The 21753-nt window shown below is 37.9% G+C and overlaps 1 protein-coding gene across 1 annotated transcript in view; it reads right to left on the bottom strand.

Moving 5' to 3' along the window:
* LOC145992595 (pickpocket protein 19-like) overlaps window positions 1-21753 on the bottom strand; it is a 1169780-nt gene that overhangs the window by 190660 nt on the left and 957367 nt on the right. Inside the window, exon 7 of the mRNA XM_083128951.1 lies at window positions 21641-21694. Coding sequence (XP_082985077.1) covers window positions 21641-21694 — 54 coding nt within the window. The remainder of the gene's footprint in view (window positions 1-21640; window positions 21695-21753) is intronic.

Here is a 21753-nt window from a genome sequence, read left to right as displayed (position 1 = left end):
GTTTTAAAAAAAGAAGAGCCCTATCCAACTTCGATATTGAATCTTTGATCGAATCGTTGGGAATCAAGCACTTTAGGGGCGTTTTCATGTCCGATTCTCTACCCTCTGTTGTGAAGAAAAAAAAAGTGTGGTGTGGTTAACCTGGACAGTTACGAAAATCCAGGTACACATTGGATTTGCTACTTGAAAACCAGCAACAACAAAACATTTGTTTTCGATTCATTCGGCGGTGTGCCACCTGCTGGGTTGGCAAAGTACCTCGGTGCTTCGAGTCACTACTACAACGACGAACGCATGTAAGGTTTCGACGAAGTGAACTGCGGTCATCTCTGCATATCAATGCTTGTGTTTCTGTCTCAAATAAATAACCCTACGATCGAGGATTTTCAAAAAGCATTGTGGCACCTGAAGCACTATGGGAGTATTCCATCTCACCAGCGAGACTTCGGTCTTGTGTTGCACGACGACATCATCTATCCTAATTCAATTGCTCTTCGTGCATTCTACAGCATGTACCTGATAAACAATGTGACGGTGTATAACAACACAATCAAAGACGGCAGCAACAAAATCAGCATCTCCCCTGGTCAGTACAACCTGTCTACCTTGCAGGCTCACTTGCCGAGAGGTGTTCTACTTTTTTTACACACAAACAAAGCACCACTTAGTTCACAAAACATCTAACAGATAGTAGATAGTTACATGGTTCTAGTTAGGATAATGATTTTTGATTTGTTGGATAGGGATTGAAGAAGACTATTTGTTGGAGTGACCACAGTATTGTTTTTTTTTTTTGTGTTTTCTGTTCTCTTACGAGAATTCATATAGGTTGTCATAGAACCCTCCAATTCATGACTTAGGAAAAAATCTGTTTGCGGATTCATCACGTACGCCTATACGTGAGAAAAAATATGAATAGAACCTATGCTCGGAAATCGAAAATGGCGACCGGAAGTGGGGTTATCTTGGAAACGGTAAAACTTAGGAAAAATCTGTTTGTGGATTCATCATGTACGCCTATACGTGAGAAAAAGTATGAATAGAACCTATATTCGGAAATCGAAAATGGCGACCGGAAGTAGGGTTATCTTGGAAACGGTAAGACTTGGGAAAAATCTGTTTGGGGATTCATCATGTACACCTATACGTGAGAAAAAATGTGAATAGAACCTATGTTCGGAAATCGAAAATGGCGACCGGAAGTGGGGTTATCTTGGAAACGGTAAGACTTAGAAAAAATGTGTTTGGGGATTCATCACGTAAGCCTATACGTGAGTAAAAGTATGAATAGAACCTATGTTCGGAAATCGGAAATGGCGACCGGAAGTGGGGTTATCTTGGAAACGGTAAGACTTGGGAAAAATCTGTTTGGGGATTCATCATGTACACCTATACGTGAGAAAAAATATGAATAGAACCTATGTTCGGAAATCGAAAATGGCGACAGGAAGTAGGGTTATCTTGGAAATGGTAAGACTTAGAAAAAATATGTTTGGGGATTCATGAACGTACGCCTATACGTGAGTAAAAGTATGAATAGAACCTATGTTCGGAAATCGGAAATGGCGACCGGAAGTGGGGTTATCTTGGAAACGGTAAGACTTAGAAAAAATCTGTTTGAGGATTCATCACGTACGCCTATACGTGATAAAAATATGAATAGAACCTATGTTCGGAAATTTGAACGAAGCGAACAGCGAGATCGAATACGACGTTGACGTAGGCGACGGGTTCGTTCATCCTCACAGAGCGGACCTTTACCTTCAATTCGACGTGGTGAAGAAAGAAAGCGGAGAAGCGTTCCCCGCAGCAGCAAATTTGATACTCGTGGACAACTTCTTGCCTCACCTGTTCTCGCAGGTGGAGGTGAGGAAACACAACACCCTCATCGACAGAATCGATTATCCAGGCATCACGTCGACGGCAGTGGGAACATTGAAATTATCCAAAACGGACGCAGCATACTATGAAGCGGGGGGGGGGGGGGGTTCGAAGCGGGGACGAAAATATCGACGAGAAGTCACACGGTACTCTTTCCCATGCGTCTGCTTCCGGGATTCTTCTCGGACTACAAGGAGATCATGTGGAAGGGAGGACTGAGGATCACGTTTCGAAGAGCGGCCAACGACAACGACGCACTGATGCGATACGCTACTTTGGGTCCGGACGGTATCACGCCCCTGCCCAACACTTTACCCGAAGCAGCCAATTGCGTCATCCGGAGCATTGAGTTGAGAATGCCGGTGGTGGAATACGAAACCAACTACGCCCTCAAGTACAAAGCGGAGATCTTGAAGAGTCAGCAGGTGCCGATTCACTTTCACGGTTACCAGTGCGTGCAGAAGATAGCGTCGGGAAGTCACCTGGAATTCGACGTGACGACGCAGTTCAACAACATACAGTTCGAAATGCCAGATTTCGTCGTAGTGCTCTTTCAGACCGGGAGGGACAAGAATCAGGAAAAAGATTCCAGCAAGTTCGACGACTGCAAAATCAAGAACGTTCATCTCAAGAATGGAAGGAACGAAGTGTTTCCGCGCGAGAATTACAACCTCGACATGACCAAAGATGATTACCTCAAACTTTACGAAGCTTACACGGCTTACAAGCGCGTGACCGAGGGAAGCGTGGACATGTACTACACGCCCAGCGAATTCAAAGCACAAAGGCCCATGTTCGTCATCAACACGTCGAAGCGGAAGCAGGTCGTGGTCAATGATCGCACGAACATCAAGGTCGTCTGCGAGTTCCACGATGCCATGCCTGCCGATACTCTATGCAGCGTCATCCTGGTCGCCGAGAAGTCCTTCATCCATGACGTGAAGAACGAGAGGGTGACGGAGCAGTTTTAACAGGTTTTTTAGATAAGAAGTTTTTGCACAATCAGTTACAATTAGAAATTTTGTACTAGCACAATACAGTTACAATAGCACAATACGAAATTCACTAGTTCAGATCAGTTACAATGTCAATTTCACCAGTTATCAGTTACAATGTCTTTTTTTTCATCAGTTTTTTGCACTATAGCACGACAATGAATATTTTTTTTTCATTTCAGGTGCTGCAGAACAACGAGCACACACACACACACTAGAAAAAAAAGCATGCAACTTTTTTTGTAACACATACATTCTCCATCTTCATCAAGAAAATATTATAATAAATATAATTTTTATCTATCTCACAAATAAAACTCTATATATAAAAAAATACAACATCAAATAACACTAGTTAGTACACGTTGCATGCATTACGGAGGTCCTCTGTAGAGTTTCATGGAAGTTTGAGAAGAAAAAAAACACGTGAAACTCTACAGAGGTGTGGTTATCTATAACCGCAGCCGTTAGAACCTTCTTGGGTTGGGCACCACGCACTCCTGGCGGGGTTATAGGGGCCAGGAAACCTAAAAAAAACAATTATTATTTGCTTTGCTTGCTTGCGTCACAATACAGGCACGCACGCGCGCGTGTGTGTGTGGCACATCGTTCCCGAGAGGTTTACAAAAGGTCACGATATATAAACATTGCCAGACTTGGAAAATTACGATAAGGCGCATTCGTACTTCAAGGATGAGAAATTGTGTGTTTGTTGCCGGCTCTCCTTGCCCAGTGTGTGTATGTTACGCCAGTATATACATTGGCTAAGCCTCAAAAAGAAGTAGTAGCCCTTGCCAAGTAAGAAGAAGAAGGGGTGTAGGTAGGTGTTGGCAACACTGCGAGAAAATGAGGCTTATGCCTTACAAGAGAAAACCATTAAATCGAGCCTCACCGAGCCTCATTTTCGGGCGTTGAACTGTCGTTATGGTCCTACTCTAAAGTAGGTCAAAGCACGTAGAGGTTCTCGTGTAGTTTAGCACGAAAAAAAAATGAATAGGTTAAGTTATATCACGTAAGATCGTGGCATTCGTACTAAGTATGAGTGGGAAAAAGGGAAATTTTACTAAAATATCGCTAAAAGCTAAAACATCGACAAAAAATTGTCAAAATATGTAAAAAACTGATATTCAATTGATAAAAAAAGAGGATAAAAAAGGACTCGTACCAAGTATTGCGTAGAAACAATCAATATACACTACTTTCGCGATTAACCAAAATTGTCACAAAGGCGAAGTAAATTAAACCAAATCATCAATCAAGTAATGGGATTTAAGATAAGTATCATGTATGCTCTTCACTGCACACCTAAAACATTAATTATTTCGAAATACTAACACACAAATACACACAATTATAGTAGGAAATAATCCACTACATTGATGTAGTGTATTTTTGTAACGAACGAGAGAGTTTAATGTGTTCAATTCGCTAAGATTGGTTATGTTATGTCCGTTTCTTTAGTAAATGTCTGTTCTAATTCCCCTCACTTCCATCTTCCAATGCATCCAAAACTAATAATAAATCCCTAATTGAAGTAAGTAAATGGCTATTGCAACCGAGGCCGATGCGATAATTATCTACTAATAACTATTTATATATTGCGTGACATCTGCAAAATGAAATATTTGAGAATGATCATTAATTTGCCACTGCTTTATATCCAAAAAAAAATACTTGTCAAATTTCAAAAAAAATATTTGTGTTATTTCAACAGAAAGTATATCTAACAAACTTTCCACCAAATTCGCGATATTCAAAACAACCACCCTCAGACTTTCCTATACGATACTTGATTCTGCAATCCCACGTGGCACGTGATTGCGTAATATCATTGAAATTGTTTCCGGAAATGCTAAACGCTTCATCATTACTTCCACGCCACCTCGTGAAATACACAGAGTGATCATCCAATAAGGTATATATATTTTACGTCCGATGCCATACTTCTTTTGAAAATAAAATTCTTCAGCATGAGCAATCGAAGCTACGACCACGCTTACTAGGAACAAGCACATTATCAGTCATCACTTCAATCCCTGAAGATAAATGAGCTCTCGGAACCTCGGAAGCCTATCCGGAAATAACCTGGTTGATATCCCGGTAAATCCTCTTCATCAAAGTTCGCATAAGGTTATGCAAAATTTGAACTGAAATACATTGCACAATACCGGTCACTTCTGTAGAGAGCAACGTATCCAGAATATATGGCATATAAATGTTTGGAACACTGGCAGGTGGTTTTTGCCGAAACCATGTTAGGAAACCTTTCGTCCATTCCTTGTAGAACAGTTGGTAAGGGGCGTAAATGTTTTTTATTCTTTTTATCTAAAATTAAAGATCACAGGTTCAAATCCCAGCCGCTCCATTTCTTTTCTATAGAAGTGAACACAGAAGTATGATACTTACTGATTACAAGAACTTTGAAATAATTTAACATCGATTATAAGATTACTGTGCGAGAAACGAATCGCAAGATTACAAGTCTAGAGTTTCAAGAGTAATCCTTACTAATACTTTTATTCGACTTCTTATGCATATTTCTATAATAACATGAGGTTGCATATAAAGCATTGTGTCCCTAAAACTGTTTATCGTTCAATTTCCAACATGAACATTGAAACATGAATGTTTTGGTGATGTTGCATTGAGAGCCGAAGAAAGGAATTTTGTGAGTGGAATAGATTTTTATGTGAATATTATTGCTTTTCTTGTTTGTTGTGGACGAAAACATTGTGACAAGAAATTTACATTAGGTATTACATAAAAAAGAAGTGGAAGCTGACCCGGGTTTGAACCAACACCTCAAAGAGAAAAGATGAACGGAAGAAGAGGTATGATCGTCTCACGTTACCACTACGCTTCAGATGTTCCGAGCGTGTGTGCGTGTTTAGTAATACCAAATACTTTTACACAAGGGCGTGAAGAGAATTACTCGTTGTAGCACATTTGTCATAATTATTCTTTATTTGTTCATTAAATTAAACTAATGTAATTGTAGATAATGGTCAATTTATTTTATTATTCTGGACATCTTTTTCTGGTATGAATTCGTACGAAACTTTTCAAGGTTTAATGTTATTGGATGTTGTCTTTGAACCAAATTTAACAATAGTGATTGATTAACTATACCAATAAAGGACCTTATTTCCCTTGATATACGCTCTAAAAAGAGGCATGCAACATATCTTTCTTCAACCTCGAGAAGTATGGAGCTCTACGACAAATCCACAAGAGAAGTCGATCGCGCGGAAACAACCCAATGCTTGTTAGAGAGGAGGACTATCTCCCAGTACCTGCTAATGAAGATCTAGTGGAACATCCAAATGCGGCCTGCGACAATCAACCTGTTAGGAGATCACAGAGACCAAGACGACCGCCTGACCGCTATGGGCAAACTCCATGAAACGGGAGTCTCTTCAACCAAAGGGGGGGGGGAGAGTTTGGAATACCAATTGAACTTATACGCCGGACTTGATCTGCGTCAGCAGTGAACGCCAGACCTGGTTATTGAACGTTGTTTGTTATCAGTCTGTGTATTGCTTCTCTCATGTATATTTCAAAATCATAGCCGTTCTTCGTGACGAGACTTCTTTCATTTATACCAATATGTAAGTTGTTGTACTTGTTCTGTTTCAGTGTTCCCGCATTATACACTTTTGTTTGTGTTACAAATTCTGTCTTATTCTTAACTCCATTTGATATCAACCCCATTGAACATATTTGGGCCGAAGTCGTTCGGTGTTTGAAAGAAAACTGGTCTGATCCACCACCTCGAAGAAGTGAAGAACTATTTGACCACTTCAACAATGCCTGGAATATACCTTCACACAGGTATATTCAACATCTTGTGCAATCCGTTCCACGACGCCTGTGACATGTCACAGATGCATGTGGCTACTGGACAAGATATTAAATTCATGTTCAATTTTCCCAAACATTCCTTTTCAGTACTAACATATTTTAAAAAATACACCCATGTAATAAATATGTCGGAAACTTTCATTATATTTTCATATAGGCCTTAATATAAATGAAAATATCCAGATGAAGTGAGGGTCGAATCCTTATCACAGACACAAGTGGAACTGGAAACGCCACAAAGCTACACCAGAGTGAACTCCACTGCTAATACGATATTGTACTTTTTGTTTGCTATTCATGCATACAGCTATTCCCTCTGGAAAACGGTTTTCTTTTAAATATTTAAATTGAAAGAGTTTCGTTCACTAATTTTAACCATAATGATCGTAAAGCACAGTCATTCATTAGTTTTTTTCTTGCTTTGTTGGGGATTTTCCTGTAACGAAACCACTGATTTGCAGCTAAAATCAAGCCTCCCTTACCTGCATCTCCTACCAACTTTAACACCTGTCCGTTTATCGTCTGTGCAATTGCCTTGTTAAATTATGTTACATTGCACTTCTGGGAGAGAGAGAGAGAGAGAGAGAGAGAGTAAGAAGTTGCGCAGCTTGTGGAAAGCAGACTAGAAATATATTCAACTCTTCATAGAAATATATGTTAACAACTGGAAAGTACGGAACGATGTTTTCGCGAAAGAAAAACTGATGTAAGAGGAAAGTGAACATACATATAGAGTTGTTTCTTTTAATCACAAGACCGAGTTTGACACAGCAACGACATTACAAAAATACAACCCCTAGTTACCTTCAGTCCAGATACGTCTTGTCAATTTTTTAACTTATTATCATTGACTCATATTATGTGTTAACAGAACTTATGACGCATAGCTGATTGAAATAACAAATTGCTTGCCTTAAATATTGCCAATCAACCGAATTTGACGAGTATTGAGTCAGAGAAAATCGAACTGAGCTAAAGGAACCTTCCTCGAAGTATAGCTATATATAATAACCCATGGCGCGACATCCCTTGAAGGTCCTTGGCCTATCTCCCAACTGCCGGTCTCCCTCCCACAATCCTACCTAGTGGTGTGGATTTCTTCAAACGGTATTAAGGTGGCATGGGGTCAGCACATCGAACTCTAAGCCGTCATAGGAGATTTTTATGACCGGGCTACGCTACTCACTCGTAACTTCCTAATTTCCTCATGTTGGTGTGTTGCTATATACACAGGCCGAATACCCAGAGACTGAAACCAGGCGGACTCAAACCCATGTGTGAAGTTAAAAAAATGCTAAATCTTCCGTTCCACCACCTACAATTTTCCACTTTACACAACACCTCTACAGAAATGTCCATGTCTTCATCTCTCAAACAGAGCACTTAAAATAACGTATTTCGGCGTGGTGTAGGAGGATTGTATTTGTTTGTGCAATCAAAGGTCGTTGATTCAAACTTCTTGCTTCTTTGCGGAGACTTTTTCAGAAGTAAAAGGCCTTGGACGAGAATACTTATCTACATTTCTGAGAAATTTCCGTTTATATTGATGCAATTTACTTCCAGCATTTCTTGAAGACATTTTAATCGTAGTAAGCAAGATGCAGCGTGGAATGAGAAGAAACATGTGATGGTACTTCTGAGGTGAGTAGTTTCAAACGCAAAATATAGCATAAAATTTGTGGTTGTATCATTAAGAGCGCAAGCAAACAACATTTTATTCGAATATATGTTTGTATTGTTTTATTGAAACTACTTTATGCACATGCAGACTTATCGGGACTCAACCTACATTATAAACTGGAATCCGAAACAATATGTAATGTGACTCCACAGGGTGCCGAGCCCTTAACTCATTTATTACAACATCCCGTCAAGAACAGATGTTAATGACATGTAAGTTCTTACTATGTGTTAACTTACGACAGCTGAATGAAAGGAAAAGTTTTTTCCTGAAATCCTGCCAATCACTCAAAGATTTAGAACTTTAGTAGAAGCATTACTTGAGGCATGCACAGTGACAACGATTAGGGAGGTGTGGAGGGGCAGTTGCCCCCGCACTATGCTATACCTTATCTACAAAGGGAAGAAAGTAAACTGCCTTTGCCCTCCATCAGTTTTGGCACCTTACCTCATCATTTTTGGAACTCAATCGCCGCTACTGAGCATGCATCGCATAATTATTTACAGTAGTATCATATAATTATATTACGTTACTACAACACTTTGTACTCGGTAAATAAAATGGAAAAAAATAATCAGGAAAGGGTGGGATTTGAACATACGATGCTGCTAAATTAGAGCTATGCTGCTAAATTTACGAATTCCGGACTTCGAAATTTTTCAGGGCGGTCAAATAAGATGTTGCGAAGTGTACATCCTGCAGTTTTTGGTAACGTAACATCTTTCATAAGCACAACGCATAGTATGTAGAAGAGTAACATGTTTGTTACGATACACGAATGGCGTCAAAAGGGGGATATGCATGTTACGACACACGAATCAACTTATGAGAATATTTCGGGCGTCAATTTCAGGTTACATTTACTTGAGAACTACTTGACGCATTACAGTGTAACAAACGCCATTCTTAATATTTTTCCGTACTTTGAAATGAGCTGAAATTAAAAAAAAAATTCAATAAAAAACTAAGTTTGTGTTGAAAATCGTACTTCCTTACGTAGTTGAACGTATTGTGTCCACTAATTTCATGAGGCCCTCTCATACCTATATATCTCCGAAAGCATTTTTTTCAATATTTGTTGTTGTTCAAGAAATATTGCATGTGTTTCTTTCGATGAAGGTTAATTTGTTTTCCTTTCTGTATGAAGCAATTTGATCATATAAATATTTTGGTCCCTTATTGCTCAGGATCCTGTACAATAACGACAATGCTAAAAATGTTTTCCTATTCTTAACATTTAACCAATCAAGTTCCTGTAAGTACGGGGAAATATGTTCTCTTCTTTTGACGTTCAGTATAAATCTTACGCAACTGTTTTGAAGATTTTTTAGCTTGTAATTTAGGGTACACTTGATGCTTATAAATACGGGGGAAGCATAATCAATTTTTGGCATTACAATTGTGTTGACTAAGTTAGTTTTGGTTTCATTGCAAAGCATATGTTTAAATGGAAAAGTTATTTCAGTTTGGCTATCGAGTTTTTAATTATGTGTGTGACATGAGAACCCCAATGTCTACTTTCTGTATTTTGGAATTTTTCAGAGTAGGGAGGGCGAGTTTTAATTTTTCTAACTTTTTGAGGTTACTCGTTGTGCCTAGAGTTAAAATGTAAAACTTAGATGAATTCAATTTGAGTGCATTACATTCAGACCGTTTAGATATTGAATTGAGGTCCTGTTGCAATGCTTCCAGGGCTATTACACTGTTTCTTAATGGTGTTTGTATATATATTTGTGTGTCATCCGCATACTTATGGTATTTGCAGTGTTTTAGTGCATCATTGCATAATTGTATCTTTGATGTATAGAAAAATATCATAGGTCCTGGAATACTTACTGGTGGTACTCCTTGTTTGATATCAAGCCATTTAGACATGCACGATTTATTCTCATGTACTAATTTTACATGTTGAGTGTTCGTTAGATAAGACCGAAAAAACAACAATTCTTTATTTTTTTTATGTTTTCAATTTCTCTTCCTAAAGGTTGTGGTTTATGAAGTCAAATGCCTTGGTGTAATCAAGGAGTACAAGGAACGAAATTTTACCATTATCCATCCCTTTTGCTATATCATCAACAACGCTATCTAAAGTAGTTACTGTACTGTGCTGTTTTCTGAAGCCTGATTGATGTGGGGAATATTGGTCAATGAACATCCGATGGTCTACTAATTGTTCTTTTACTACGGGTTCTATAAATTTAGACATAATTGGTAGTACGCGTATTGGTCTTTGATCTTTAACATCAAGGGAAAAGTGGTTTTTGGTATGGGCGTCAATACGGCCATTTTCCAATCTTCGGGAAATACCCCTTGAGATAGAGAGCAATCATCAAATGTTCTATAAACCTTCTCTTCATTGTTCTCTCTCCCAGTCTGGAACAACATAATTACAAAATCTGGCATATCATATTGTATACTACTGAAATGATTAGTGGCATCAAATTCGTAATGTACACAAGAGGCTGTTTTTTGAACACACTGGTAAGTTTAAAATCCAATAGGAACTGGTGGATTTTTTTAAATAATTGCTTTGTATTTGACGGCATAATTAGTTTTTTATTCTACTACTGGTATTCTTGGCTCAATGGTCTTGATACAATTGGCTGTTTCAGGTAAGGTGTTGGGTAATGCTGTACCATCAGGATTCAAAGTACTATAACGCGTTAGTGCATTATTGTTATTAGCTACCCTGCGAAAGTGACAGTTAGACCATCTTTCCATATGATGTCTTTGTAGTCTGAGAAGAAACCTAGCAGCAGACACAGGGGAAATAGTATTGTGTGTTTTTTGTCAGAATGTTGGTTCCTGATTCAAATCCCCTGGTAATATGTTGCATCTACTTTGGAAAATTTAAGTTTTCCTATGGCAGTAGAAGTATTGCGAGGATAGTCTATTATATCTATCACAGTACCACGTTTTCTAATTCCTACTTGAGAGAACAGGTGTGGTACAAGATTATCTTATAGTTTCTGTTTGCACCAGGAAGAAATGACTTACTATTTTCATTTCTTAATATTTCAAATTTAATACACAAGTCAGCCCTATGAGGATATACAAAACTGACACCCACGTACACGTCAAATTCAATTTCGTGATTGGGTTCATTGAGTTTAGCAAATGTACGACGATTGGGAGGAAAATATTGTAATTCATAACTTTCAATATGCTCCATGTTAATGGTTATTTTATTTATTAATTTCTATGATTGCTGTTGGAGAAGCATCAGTAAAATCTACTACTTCTCCTTTTTCATTCGTTACCACCAACTGTATGTGGTCTATGCAGTTGTGAGATACTGGAAAATAGATAGGTGAGGAGGGTGTGTAGATAATAGGTTCCATGAACTCAAAATTTGGTTTGAAAGTTGCATTATTCCAGTATGTTTGTGATTACCTATGTTGCCATCAGAATTGGTAATCATTCCTTCTGCCACATTACAAGGTATGTTCAAAGTCTCTATGGCCAATAATTTAGGAATATTGCCACCTATGTGTTAGATGCCAGGCTCAAGTTTTGTATTGTTCTCAAAACCCAATAGGTTACCAAGTGTATCTAGATAAACTGTTTCAGTTGCAGAAACCAATTCCACCCTGTGTGTAACAAAATTTTGTGACAGTATCACACCTCTAGGTAGATTAGCTTTTAATGTTGATAGATTATACTGACCAGGAGTAATAATATTTTTTTAAATTTTATACAGCAAACCGATTATTGTGTTATGTGATATTGGGAATACGATATATACTGTAGAAAGCAAGTAGAGCTACAGATTTAGGAGAGATAATATAATTGTGTAAGATAAGTTTTAATATTGAATTCTCACTAGTGAGATGGAATACTCCCATGATGCTTCAGGTGCCATAATGCCTTCTGGTAATCTTTGATTATTTGTTTATTTATTTGAGATAAGAAGGCCAGCGTAGAAACACATAGGTTGCCACAATAAACAACCTCAAAACCCTGGATACGCTCGTCACTATAATAAAGACTAGAAGTATTAAGATAACTAATTAAGCCTGATTGTGGTATTCCACCGAAAGAATCACAAACAAAAGCTGTGTATACTTGTTTATAATAACAAATCCAGAGGGTGTCTTGATTTTTGAAACTATCCAAATTGACTACTCCACACTCTATTTTATATGGTTCCTTGAAGGGTAAGGAATCTTACATGAAAACATCTTTGAAGTATTTAATTTTTATTAACTTAATCATATTTTCAATACCATAGTTGGAGAATGGTTCTATTTTTTTTATATTTCCTCAAAGTATTAACACACTTGCCTTTCTTCTCCATTGCCAGATGATGATGTTTTTGCTCATCTAGTTAAACTTTGTTTTGCTTTGCGTCAATAACTGTTTTTGATATAGCTGCGCTACCTCCTGCTAGACTACCCACAGCACCCAGAGCTGCTGGAATATTGAATATGAATCCAACAGTGTATTTCTGTTTTCTGGAATTCTGCAACCTATTCAACTGAGGTGTACTGAGAGTTAATTTCAATCCATAACCCCTACTCAAACAAGATTTTTCCTCTCCTGTCGTTTTTTGGTGAAGAGACTGTCTAGGGAACCCAGAGATTTCAAATCTGAATAAGGTACTTGGTATAAAATATTTTTAGGTTTCATAATGATGGAGATATATGGATGGATATATATATATATATATATATATATGATTATAGTCCCCGCTCTATTTTTTTCGTATTCATATCAATAGTTGTACCCAGTGCTGCTATTTTTTCACCTAATGAGGCATCTCTGCTGATCAGTCTTCCAAATGCTGCTTGCTCCAATTTTTGATCTGCCTCATGACGGGCATCAAGATCAGTGTGAATATTGTAGGCAGTATCATGGTCTCTACAAGCTGTATCCAAAGCTATGTCTCCTCTCTCCAGACGCTGTTCTAGTTTGGTCCCTGGATCGCAGTATTGGTAACCAGGTAAGTGCATTTCGAAAGGAAGTTTGTTAAAAATGTCATTAACTAAACCCTGACCCTTCCAGAATTTGGGAGGTAGAGTATTAATAATTTTAATTAAGTATCCTATGCCTTTACTCTCACATTTACAATAAAAGTGACTAGTATAGTACTTATCATATCCCCAACGCCTATTTTTTTTCATTAAATAAAGTATTATTGCCAGCATCTTTTCTCTTGCTATGACCAACAATTAATATATGAGTTTTCTCACATCATCCACCCACACAAACTCTTTGGGTAGAGTATTGTAGTGTTTAATACCACTACCAGTTTTAAGTTGGTTCCACATAGGTTTAATCAGATTTTTGTATTTGTCCCCACTGCTAGATTTAACTCTATTCTGACCAGCATCATTGTTTTGGTAAAGTGCATCAGACAGTATTATAATTTCTGAGAACCTCTGGTAATCTTCATCTGCATAATCTCTATGATGTTTCTTCCTGACGACTTCCCACTATCCCACAGTGCTAGGATATCTAGACCAGCTATATGTCCCAGAAAAATTGACATTTATGTCATCTTATTGAAATGTAACTCATTCCCATTCAACACCACTATCACTTTAATCTCTGGATCAATGCAGCGCATAACGGTAGAGGAGGAGAGAAAGCGAGTGGACGAAGCGAAGCAGTACACGCGTTAATAAACAGCTGGTAACTTCCACCTGCCCCAACAGCAATCCCGTTTTCTCGCAAGTCTTCATTGTTCGAGCCCCTCTTGTTAAGAGACGTACCTTCGTTCGTTTGCTCCATTAGATTCTCGGCACAGAATATAGTTTTCCGTGCTTGGTTGTAATGGTCTTGAGCGTGAAAAACATACTGAACATTGCACAGAGATTTGATGTATGATTAGAGATTTATTTCATGAAGGATTTTTCGCAGGTGATCAACGTGAAGTTGTGTCTTATTTAAGTTGTCACACTGAGAGTTTTGGGCTTTTTTTAATTTCTTGCTTGCACCAGTCTTCAAAGTTGAGATATCTTGAGACAGTTTCTGTGTTACAATTGACAAGGTATATACATCCTTATGCAGTTTGTAGAGTACACACGTTGCAGTCTGATGCGCACGTGCTGTTTATCTCACATGCCAAGTTTTACGAAATGAAAAGGGATTTTGGTTTGCTCCAAAGTTTATATATAGCCTCTTCCAGTAAGAACATCAACATTAATTTTAAAACGGCGATTTTAACGTGAACCATCCCAACATGACGACTCCCTTATCGTCTCCAAGTAGTTGCGGTTAGCCCGGAACCACTGAACCCAGTTCCATAATTTTAACATTGGTTGGAACTATCCTGTTTTCATATGATTTAAGTTTATTTTCTTCTTTTTTTTTGTTTTTAGTGACGTCAAACCCATGCCACATCCTTGAGAATTATTTCGTCATTAAGAAACAAAAGCAGCAATGCTGTTACATCACGTGAATGAGTTTAAGTTTGAATTGGTATACAAACTATATTGCACTGTGTGATTGCTATCAACTAATCTAGTTCAAAATATATCATAACCAGTCAGTTTCTTTACTTGCAGTTCTTAACTAATCGGATCTGAAGCCTGAAAGATTCTGAGCTTATGTAACTCAGTCACTCTCTAGCTATCGTAAACCCGAAGGTTTATGGCTGGAGCAACTTAAGCCTTCAATCTGTCCCTATCCTAGGCAAGATCAATCCCATCTTTTCCATCCATATAAATTTCATTGAAGCCCATCTCAGCGTTAACTCTCCACCTTCGTTTTGGCATTCATACATGACACTTACCATCAAGTTTCCAACAAGAATACTGTAAATTCTTCTCTCGTCTCACATTCGTGCCACATGGCCTGCATATCAACATTTTCTAGTAATTTGTGGACATGAATACATATGCAGTTCTAAATTATGTTACTTTCTCCACTCACCTGTCTCCTCATCCCTTTTAGGTCTAAATATGTTTTTATATTTTATTTATTTTAACTTTTAGTTTCTTATTTACTACACGAAAGAATAAAAGTTTTTGAAGAGAGAAGTATTTTTAGGTTAAGGCCAGCCGGGAATGTGTAGTTAATGGGAAACATCCCAATCTTTTATACTCGTATCGACATGGTAGAAATTGGCTACTTTCATCCACTTTTGTTAACATGGGGATGTTTGAATAACAAATTGTCTGTATCATGAAAGAACGTCCATCACATATAGTCACAGGGTTTGTCATTCCTTTTGGAGGGCCTTTTTGTTAACCCAGCTTTGCTGATTTTTGTGGAGAAGTACAGAAGGACGTTGGTCCTTCGATACCTCAATGGCTGACAATACTATGCACTTGCTGGTGGTAACCACAGATTCACTGTAAAATACGCCAAACGTAAAAAGTACACTGGACGTTCCAAATGCTGATTCATAAAATTTGTCTTCACTATATTATACGAATGAGAAGGATGGAATTTTAAGACCAGATCAATGAAGGGAGAAGATCTCAAGAACAATTCATAACAAAATATATTCTAAATAATTTGAACTATTTTCGTATCATCAATTTCAATGAATATGTGTTTAAATTCATCTGGTTCAATACCGTTAAATACTATTCTTTCAATCCTATCTTAAAAATTAAATTGGGTTGTAAATAAACTGTATTTCTCTTCAAAATGTTATTCAAGATACATTTATATCTATAAATATACTACTTTAAGGATTTAGTTCGTCTCAAGTCATCTAACCAACGTTTCGTAACTTATAAAATATAAAATAATATTGTTTGGTTCGAGAATTATTACAAATTTCAACTAGCAGTTATTCATATTTAGAGATAAGGAGATTACTAATACTTGAAAATCTCGTCATGATAATATTTACGCTTGTTTATTTCCTGGAATAGTCCGACCAACGAGCGATCCCAAGAATGCGCAAACTTTGTAACTTCCGTGATGCTATGACTGAAAGGGAAATGCCTATGTTTAACAAGATCCAGCGTGTTCGAAAGGTGTAATAACCTTTCGAAGCCAAAGATTATAAAAGGAAGCTCGCTCCCCGAGCTCGCTCTCATTTGGCTCATTTGACTCTCATTTGGATTATTAGTCGCTCATTACTCTTGGATTACTCTACGACACATTACAACTTACTGAACTACGACAACCGTACACGAAGTTACGGCTGCATGAGCATGCAGCCAGTCGCGCGGGATTGCTCGGATCAGTGAGTCAAGGGTCACAGGATCGAACCTTGACATCAGTCACAATTCGGTCTGCAAGAAGCATCTGGACAAGAACATCACTCGCCTACCAGGTATGAACAAGCGTAAATAGCCTTTAAATTCAACCTTCCATATCTCATTCCTCTTAGTCGGAGCAGGTTCAATTGACAAGTATAATTAAGCTCTACCTAAAATCTATTATTGAAACATCCCTCTGACCTCAGATCCCAGGTAAGACGGGATTACAACATGGTGTATGTGCTTCAGGCTCTTTTTGCAATTGAGTACCCATCTGTACAAATTGCTTTAAATTAAATTAGCCTTCCCCCCTCCCACTTTGGGAGCATTTTTTAAAATATTTTTTTAGTAGTTACAATTTAATACTCCCACAGTACGCTTAAGATTCGTCAGACCCAGTGACAATTTTGTTTATTACCATATGCACTAAAACCCATTTTTCTTCTGTGCCGAGACCCCCCACAAAATCTAGTTCTTCTGCATAATTTTCATTCTGTACGTATTTAAGCATCAATCACACAGGAATGAGAACAATTGCTTATATTTATTTGACAGAGGACATATTAATGAAATAAATAACTGTACCCCTTCTTTCATTCATTCTTTGGTCAGTACGACGAACTTTAGTCTATGAATACGTCACAGATAGCATTGCACGAACACCTAGATGCCTCCCTCGACCAAATCATAGAGTTAGCTATAGTTTTACGGCGAACCCGGTAAAATCACAACCAGTATCACCAGCTCCCTCTCCTCCACTAACACGGTTAAGATCTGCTAACAGAAACTACCCTCAATTCTTACTAGGATTAGAAACAACCAGCAGAACCCGAAACCAACCCTTAGCAAGCACCTCAACTAACGTTCCTACTACCCCTAACAATACTAATAGCCCTGATAACATTACTGTAGAAATTCCCAACACTAACATGGCCACTCCAATCCTAACTGCGTTATATCCGACGCCTTTCAGCGGAAAATATCCCAAAGAAGTGGAACCCTTCTTCCTGAAGATACAGAATGTAGCGAACGCCGCAGGACGGTCGGAAGCTAAGCGAAAAGAGATCTTGCCTTTATTTTTGACTGACACAGCATTGACTTACTTTCACGATATACAGAAAAGACCTAACTTCGAAGACCTGACATATATACACATCAAAAATGAGCTAAGTGCTTTCTTCAAAGGCTCATTTCTCAATTCTGAACCAGTCCAAATAGACTTAGGAAGGAAGCAATTAATTACAGAACCAATTCACGCCTATGTTTTTGCTAAGAAGGCATTAGTCCAGCAGTATTTCCCGAACGCCACTGAAGAACAGACTCTATCCTATATAATCACAGGACTGCGAGCTAAATACATTGGTTGTTTAACTAATAAGCACTTTGCCAAAACAGAGGAATTAATAGCCCACCTACAAAATTTCGAACGCCAACAGTTATTGATTAATTCCAGCATGATGGAGGAGAAGTATGAAATTGATTAGGCTATAGCGCAAGCAAGCTTCCATCAGACATTGACCCAGACGCCACTCCATAGCTGTTCTCATACACAGGTTTACTCCCGCCTTCCAAGTAATACGCCGAATCCGCCTCAGCAATTTGTAGCGTATAACCAGAATCCCCCACACACACCCCGCTTATCAAGTCCAAAAGTCTGCAGTCAACTCCCGTCATTCCCTCCCAGACAGTTTATCAAGGACACAATTTCTTCTCTCAATTATCCGCTCCACAGCCTGTTGCGGCTTCCCAAACAAGTTCCCAAAATCCCCATTACGCGGCGCCACCAGCTGTGGCCAGCGCGGAACCCACTCACAACACCACCTCTAGTGACGATGTAAGTAAACTTTCGTCGCAGCTTGCAAACATATCGTTGCATTCTCGTGAAGAATTCGTCATCCCTGCTTGCTTTCTGCTCAAATGTTTTGGAACTCGCGAAAAATACTAATCAGAGCGCACATAATATGGATAATAGAGTTCAAAACAAGGGGAAAAATAACTCCCCTTCCTACCGAGGTAATTATAAGGCCAATCAAAGAGGAAACTATAGGTCGAACTCTCGAGGCCAATTTAGAGGTAATAATAGGTTTCAACGTAGAGATCAGAAAGAAATGTGGGTAATCTCGACGATACAAATCCATCGGCCTGTACGTTCTGTGGTCGCTATAATCACTCGAGCGATAACTGCTATTACAAACCACAAAGAGATAATAGTTTAAACTAGAATCATCTTGGACTTGCATTAACGAAATCAAAGATAATGGTAGAATAGACAAAGTTCCTATCATTGAGAAAAATTGCTTGTATTATATCAACAGTAGCATACAAGGGAAAGAAATAGATGTACTTATTGATGTGTGTTCCCAGATATCAATTTACCCCTCCCTTCCGAAAGAAAAACCTACAATGTAAAGTCCACAATTCAAGGTGTGTCCGGAACAAAACTGAATGTGTCTGAAATTGTAGTACTTCCTATCAGAATTGGAAAGTATAAATATTCACACCCTTTTAGAATTATAGATTCAACAAATGTCCCTCCAATTTTAGGAAATGACTTTTTGCGAACACAGAGGTGCGAGATGTCGTTAAAAGAAAATACAATAACTCTTCATCATTTAGGACGTACTCCAAATTACAGTATTTTGAGGTTAAGGTACAAAACTCACCAGGTGTCGCATGACGTATTCAACCAAATTGAAAATGCAAATGTGTATAAGGAGAAAGCTACCCTTTCAAATACAATTCAGTTACATCCACGATCAAAATCTTATATCAATTTGAAACATACCACTACCACACCTAACACTCATAAGCCTGTACTTTTTACCCCATCTGCTTCCCTTATGACTCAGCATGCAGTAGTCCTTACCAATGCTACAGTAAACCCACGATCACCTGTCATTCACATACACAAACCTACTGAGAGCACAATCATGCATGTCAGCGCCAGTAAAAATGAACTTGCGGATGCACTTTCCGTGCAAGCTTACCGCTTGAAAAGACTAATCCTGACAAGAAGAATGACGATGATGATGATGATGATGCTCTGTTCTTTCATCAAGTATCAGAAGATTTAGATATTAGCACAGAACAAAGGAAAGACTCCTATTTAAGAGACATTATTGACATTTTAGAAAACAAAGATCAAGCTAGTAATCCTAAGCTAGAAAAACTTTCCTATTCTTATGTACTCAAAAATGGCGTCTTATACAGGACAAACAAAATCAAAACAGGTTGTCAGGATAGGCTTTGTGTCCCCCACGCATTAAGAAATCAAGTTTTCGATCATATTCATGCACATAAAATGAATGGAAGTCTCCAAGGCGCACAAAAATCATATAATTTAATGCTTATGCGCTACTTTTTCGCTAACATGAAGAAATTTGTGTATGATTAGGTACGACATTGAATCCCTTGGCTGATCTCAAAGAAACCACAAGGTTCTAAACCCCATACCCTCCAGACAAGTCCTCCTGCCCCTCTTCCTTTTCAACCAATTCTTCTTGACGTCTGTGGACCTGTAGTCTCTACTAAGGCGCACAAATACAAATAGTTTCTATCAGTAGTTGATAGTTGTACTAGATACGTCATTACAGCTCTTTTGGCTAATCATGATGCACAAAACATAGCAACAGCTCTAGTTGAGAAAGTTTTTTTAGTCCATGGTCTCCCGGAAACGATTTATTTAGATCGCTCAACACCCAATTCAAACAATATAGAATATTATATGCAAATAGTGAGTTTTCTACAAAACTACTCTCTATGTTCTTCAGAAATTAATTTGTTGATATATTTTGAAAGCTCACACTACTTGGAGCATTTCTGAAGAAAAAAAAACGGTAGTTGACAGGTGCCACCTATCCCAAGATATATCAAATCAAAAATATCCAATATAGTGGACACTTTTCAAGATGGCGGCCGTCAGCACAAAAATGGCGATTGGCTGGTTCACTGAACGTGTCTTAACTGGTTTAACAATTAATTCTACCAAAGTATTTTGCTTTTATCAAGCAGTCAATGATTCAAGACTTAACTGATTGTGATAATGACACCCTTGCTTGGTACTGTCCTCCATTGGGAGACAAATCTTAAGTGTATCTTTCATTAAAATACATTAAAATTTATATTGTTTTAAAGCTTATAAATTACGCTACAACTATTATTGCAAACAATTCTTGTCATTTCATTTGTTCAAATCTTACAAGAGGAAAACTTTAGAAAGTAAGATAAAAAAATACTCTTAATGATTATTTTTTTAAAATATTGCAAGACCACCAACATTATTTAAATATTGAACACAATAGTTTTTTAAGCCAATCTAATATGGATTTAGACTAAGAAAAGATGATGTTTCTACAACTATTAGTTACGGACGTATAAGCCAATATTTGAGAGTCTACAAAATTGATGTTTGGGGACGCTGGTGGTGAAGAACTTATGGGATTTTGCACTACTAGTAGTGTTCTAATATCTGACCAAAATTCAGCTTTTTCGGAATTATTCCCGACATGAAACCTTTATTTATTAGGCTAGTTGGTGTGTTAAGCCCACTCTATGCCATGAAAGGCTAAGCAAGACTGGAACTTCAGATTAAAGTGCATTCCGAACCACTATGTGACTCATCCGGGTATCGAACGCGGGACACATTTTTGCTTTCGTATGATACAGTTAAGGAAGTTGAAAGAATAGTTTAAATGAACTTGCTCTTCCAAAGAATAGCAACGTTTGTTCTAGATGATAATTTGTGAACAATCTTGGTATCGATAATATTCAAAAGTGAAGGGCTGTTGTGCCACTGGTTTAATCTGCCCTGATGGGCTATTGTGCCACTGGTTCCAACTAGCCTGAAGGGCTATTGTGGCATGGGTTTCATCTGTCCTGAAAACCAATATAAAATACCATAGAATAAAACAGCATAATTCCATATTAAACCCAAATAAACATGTAGCAGATGAAGGGAAAATACCACCACCACATTTTACAAATATAATGTCAAATTTAGTTCAACTCTTCATTTTTGAATACAGTTGAATATCTTTGTCTGTATTGCATTAAATTCCTACCTTCTGCAGCATCTGCACAAGAGGCGTCTTCGAAACTGCAGTACTTTACACCGTCTGCGTGCAAAAAAGAAATATTCCTTATTAAGAGCAAAATTGTGAAATAAAGATAGCTG

This window comes from Lepisma saccharinum, chromosome 9, assembly GCF_977018435.1.
Source record: "Lepisma saccharinum chromosome 9, izLepSacc3.1, whole genome shotgun sequence".
Taxonomy (NCBI): Eukaryota; Metazoa; Arthropoda; class Insecta; order Zygentoma; family Lepismatidae; genus Lepisma; species Lepisma saccharinum.
The sequence above is the reverse complement of the archived record's forward strand: the minus strand, read 5'-3'. Positions and strand labels throughout refer to the sequence as shown.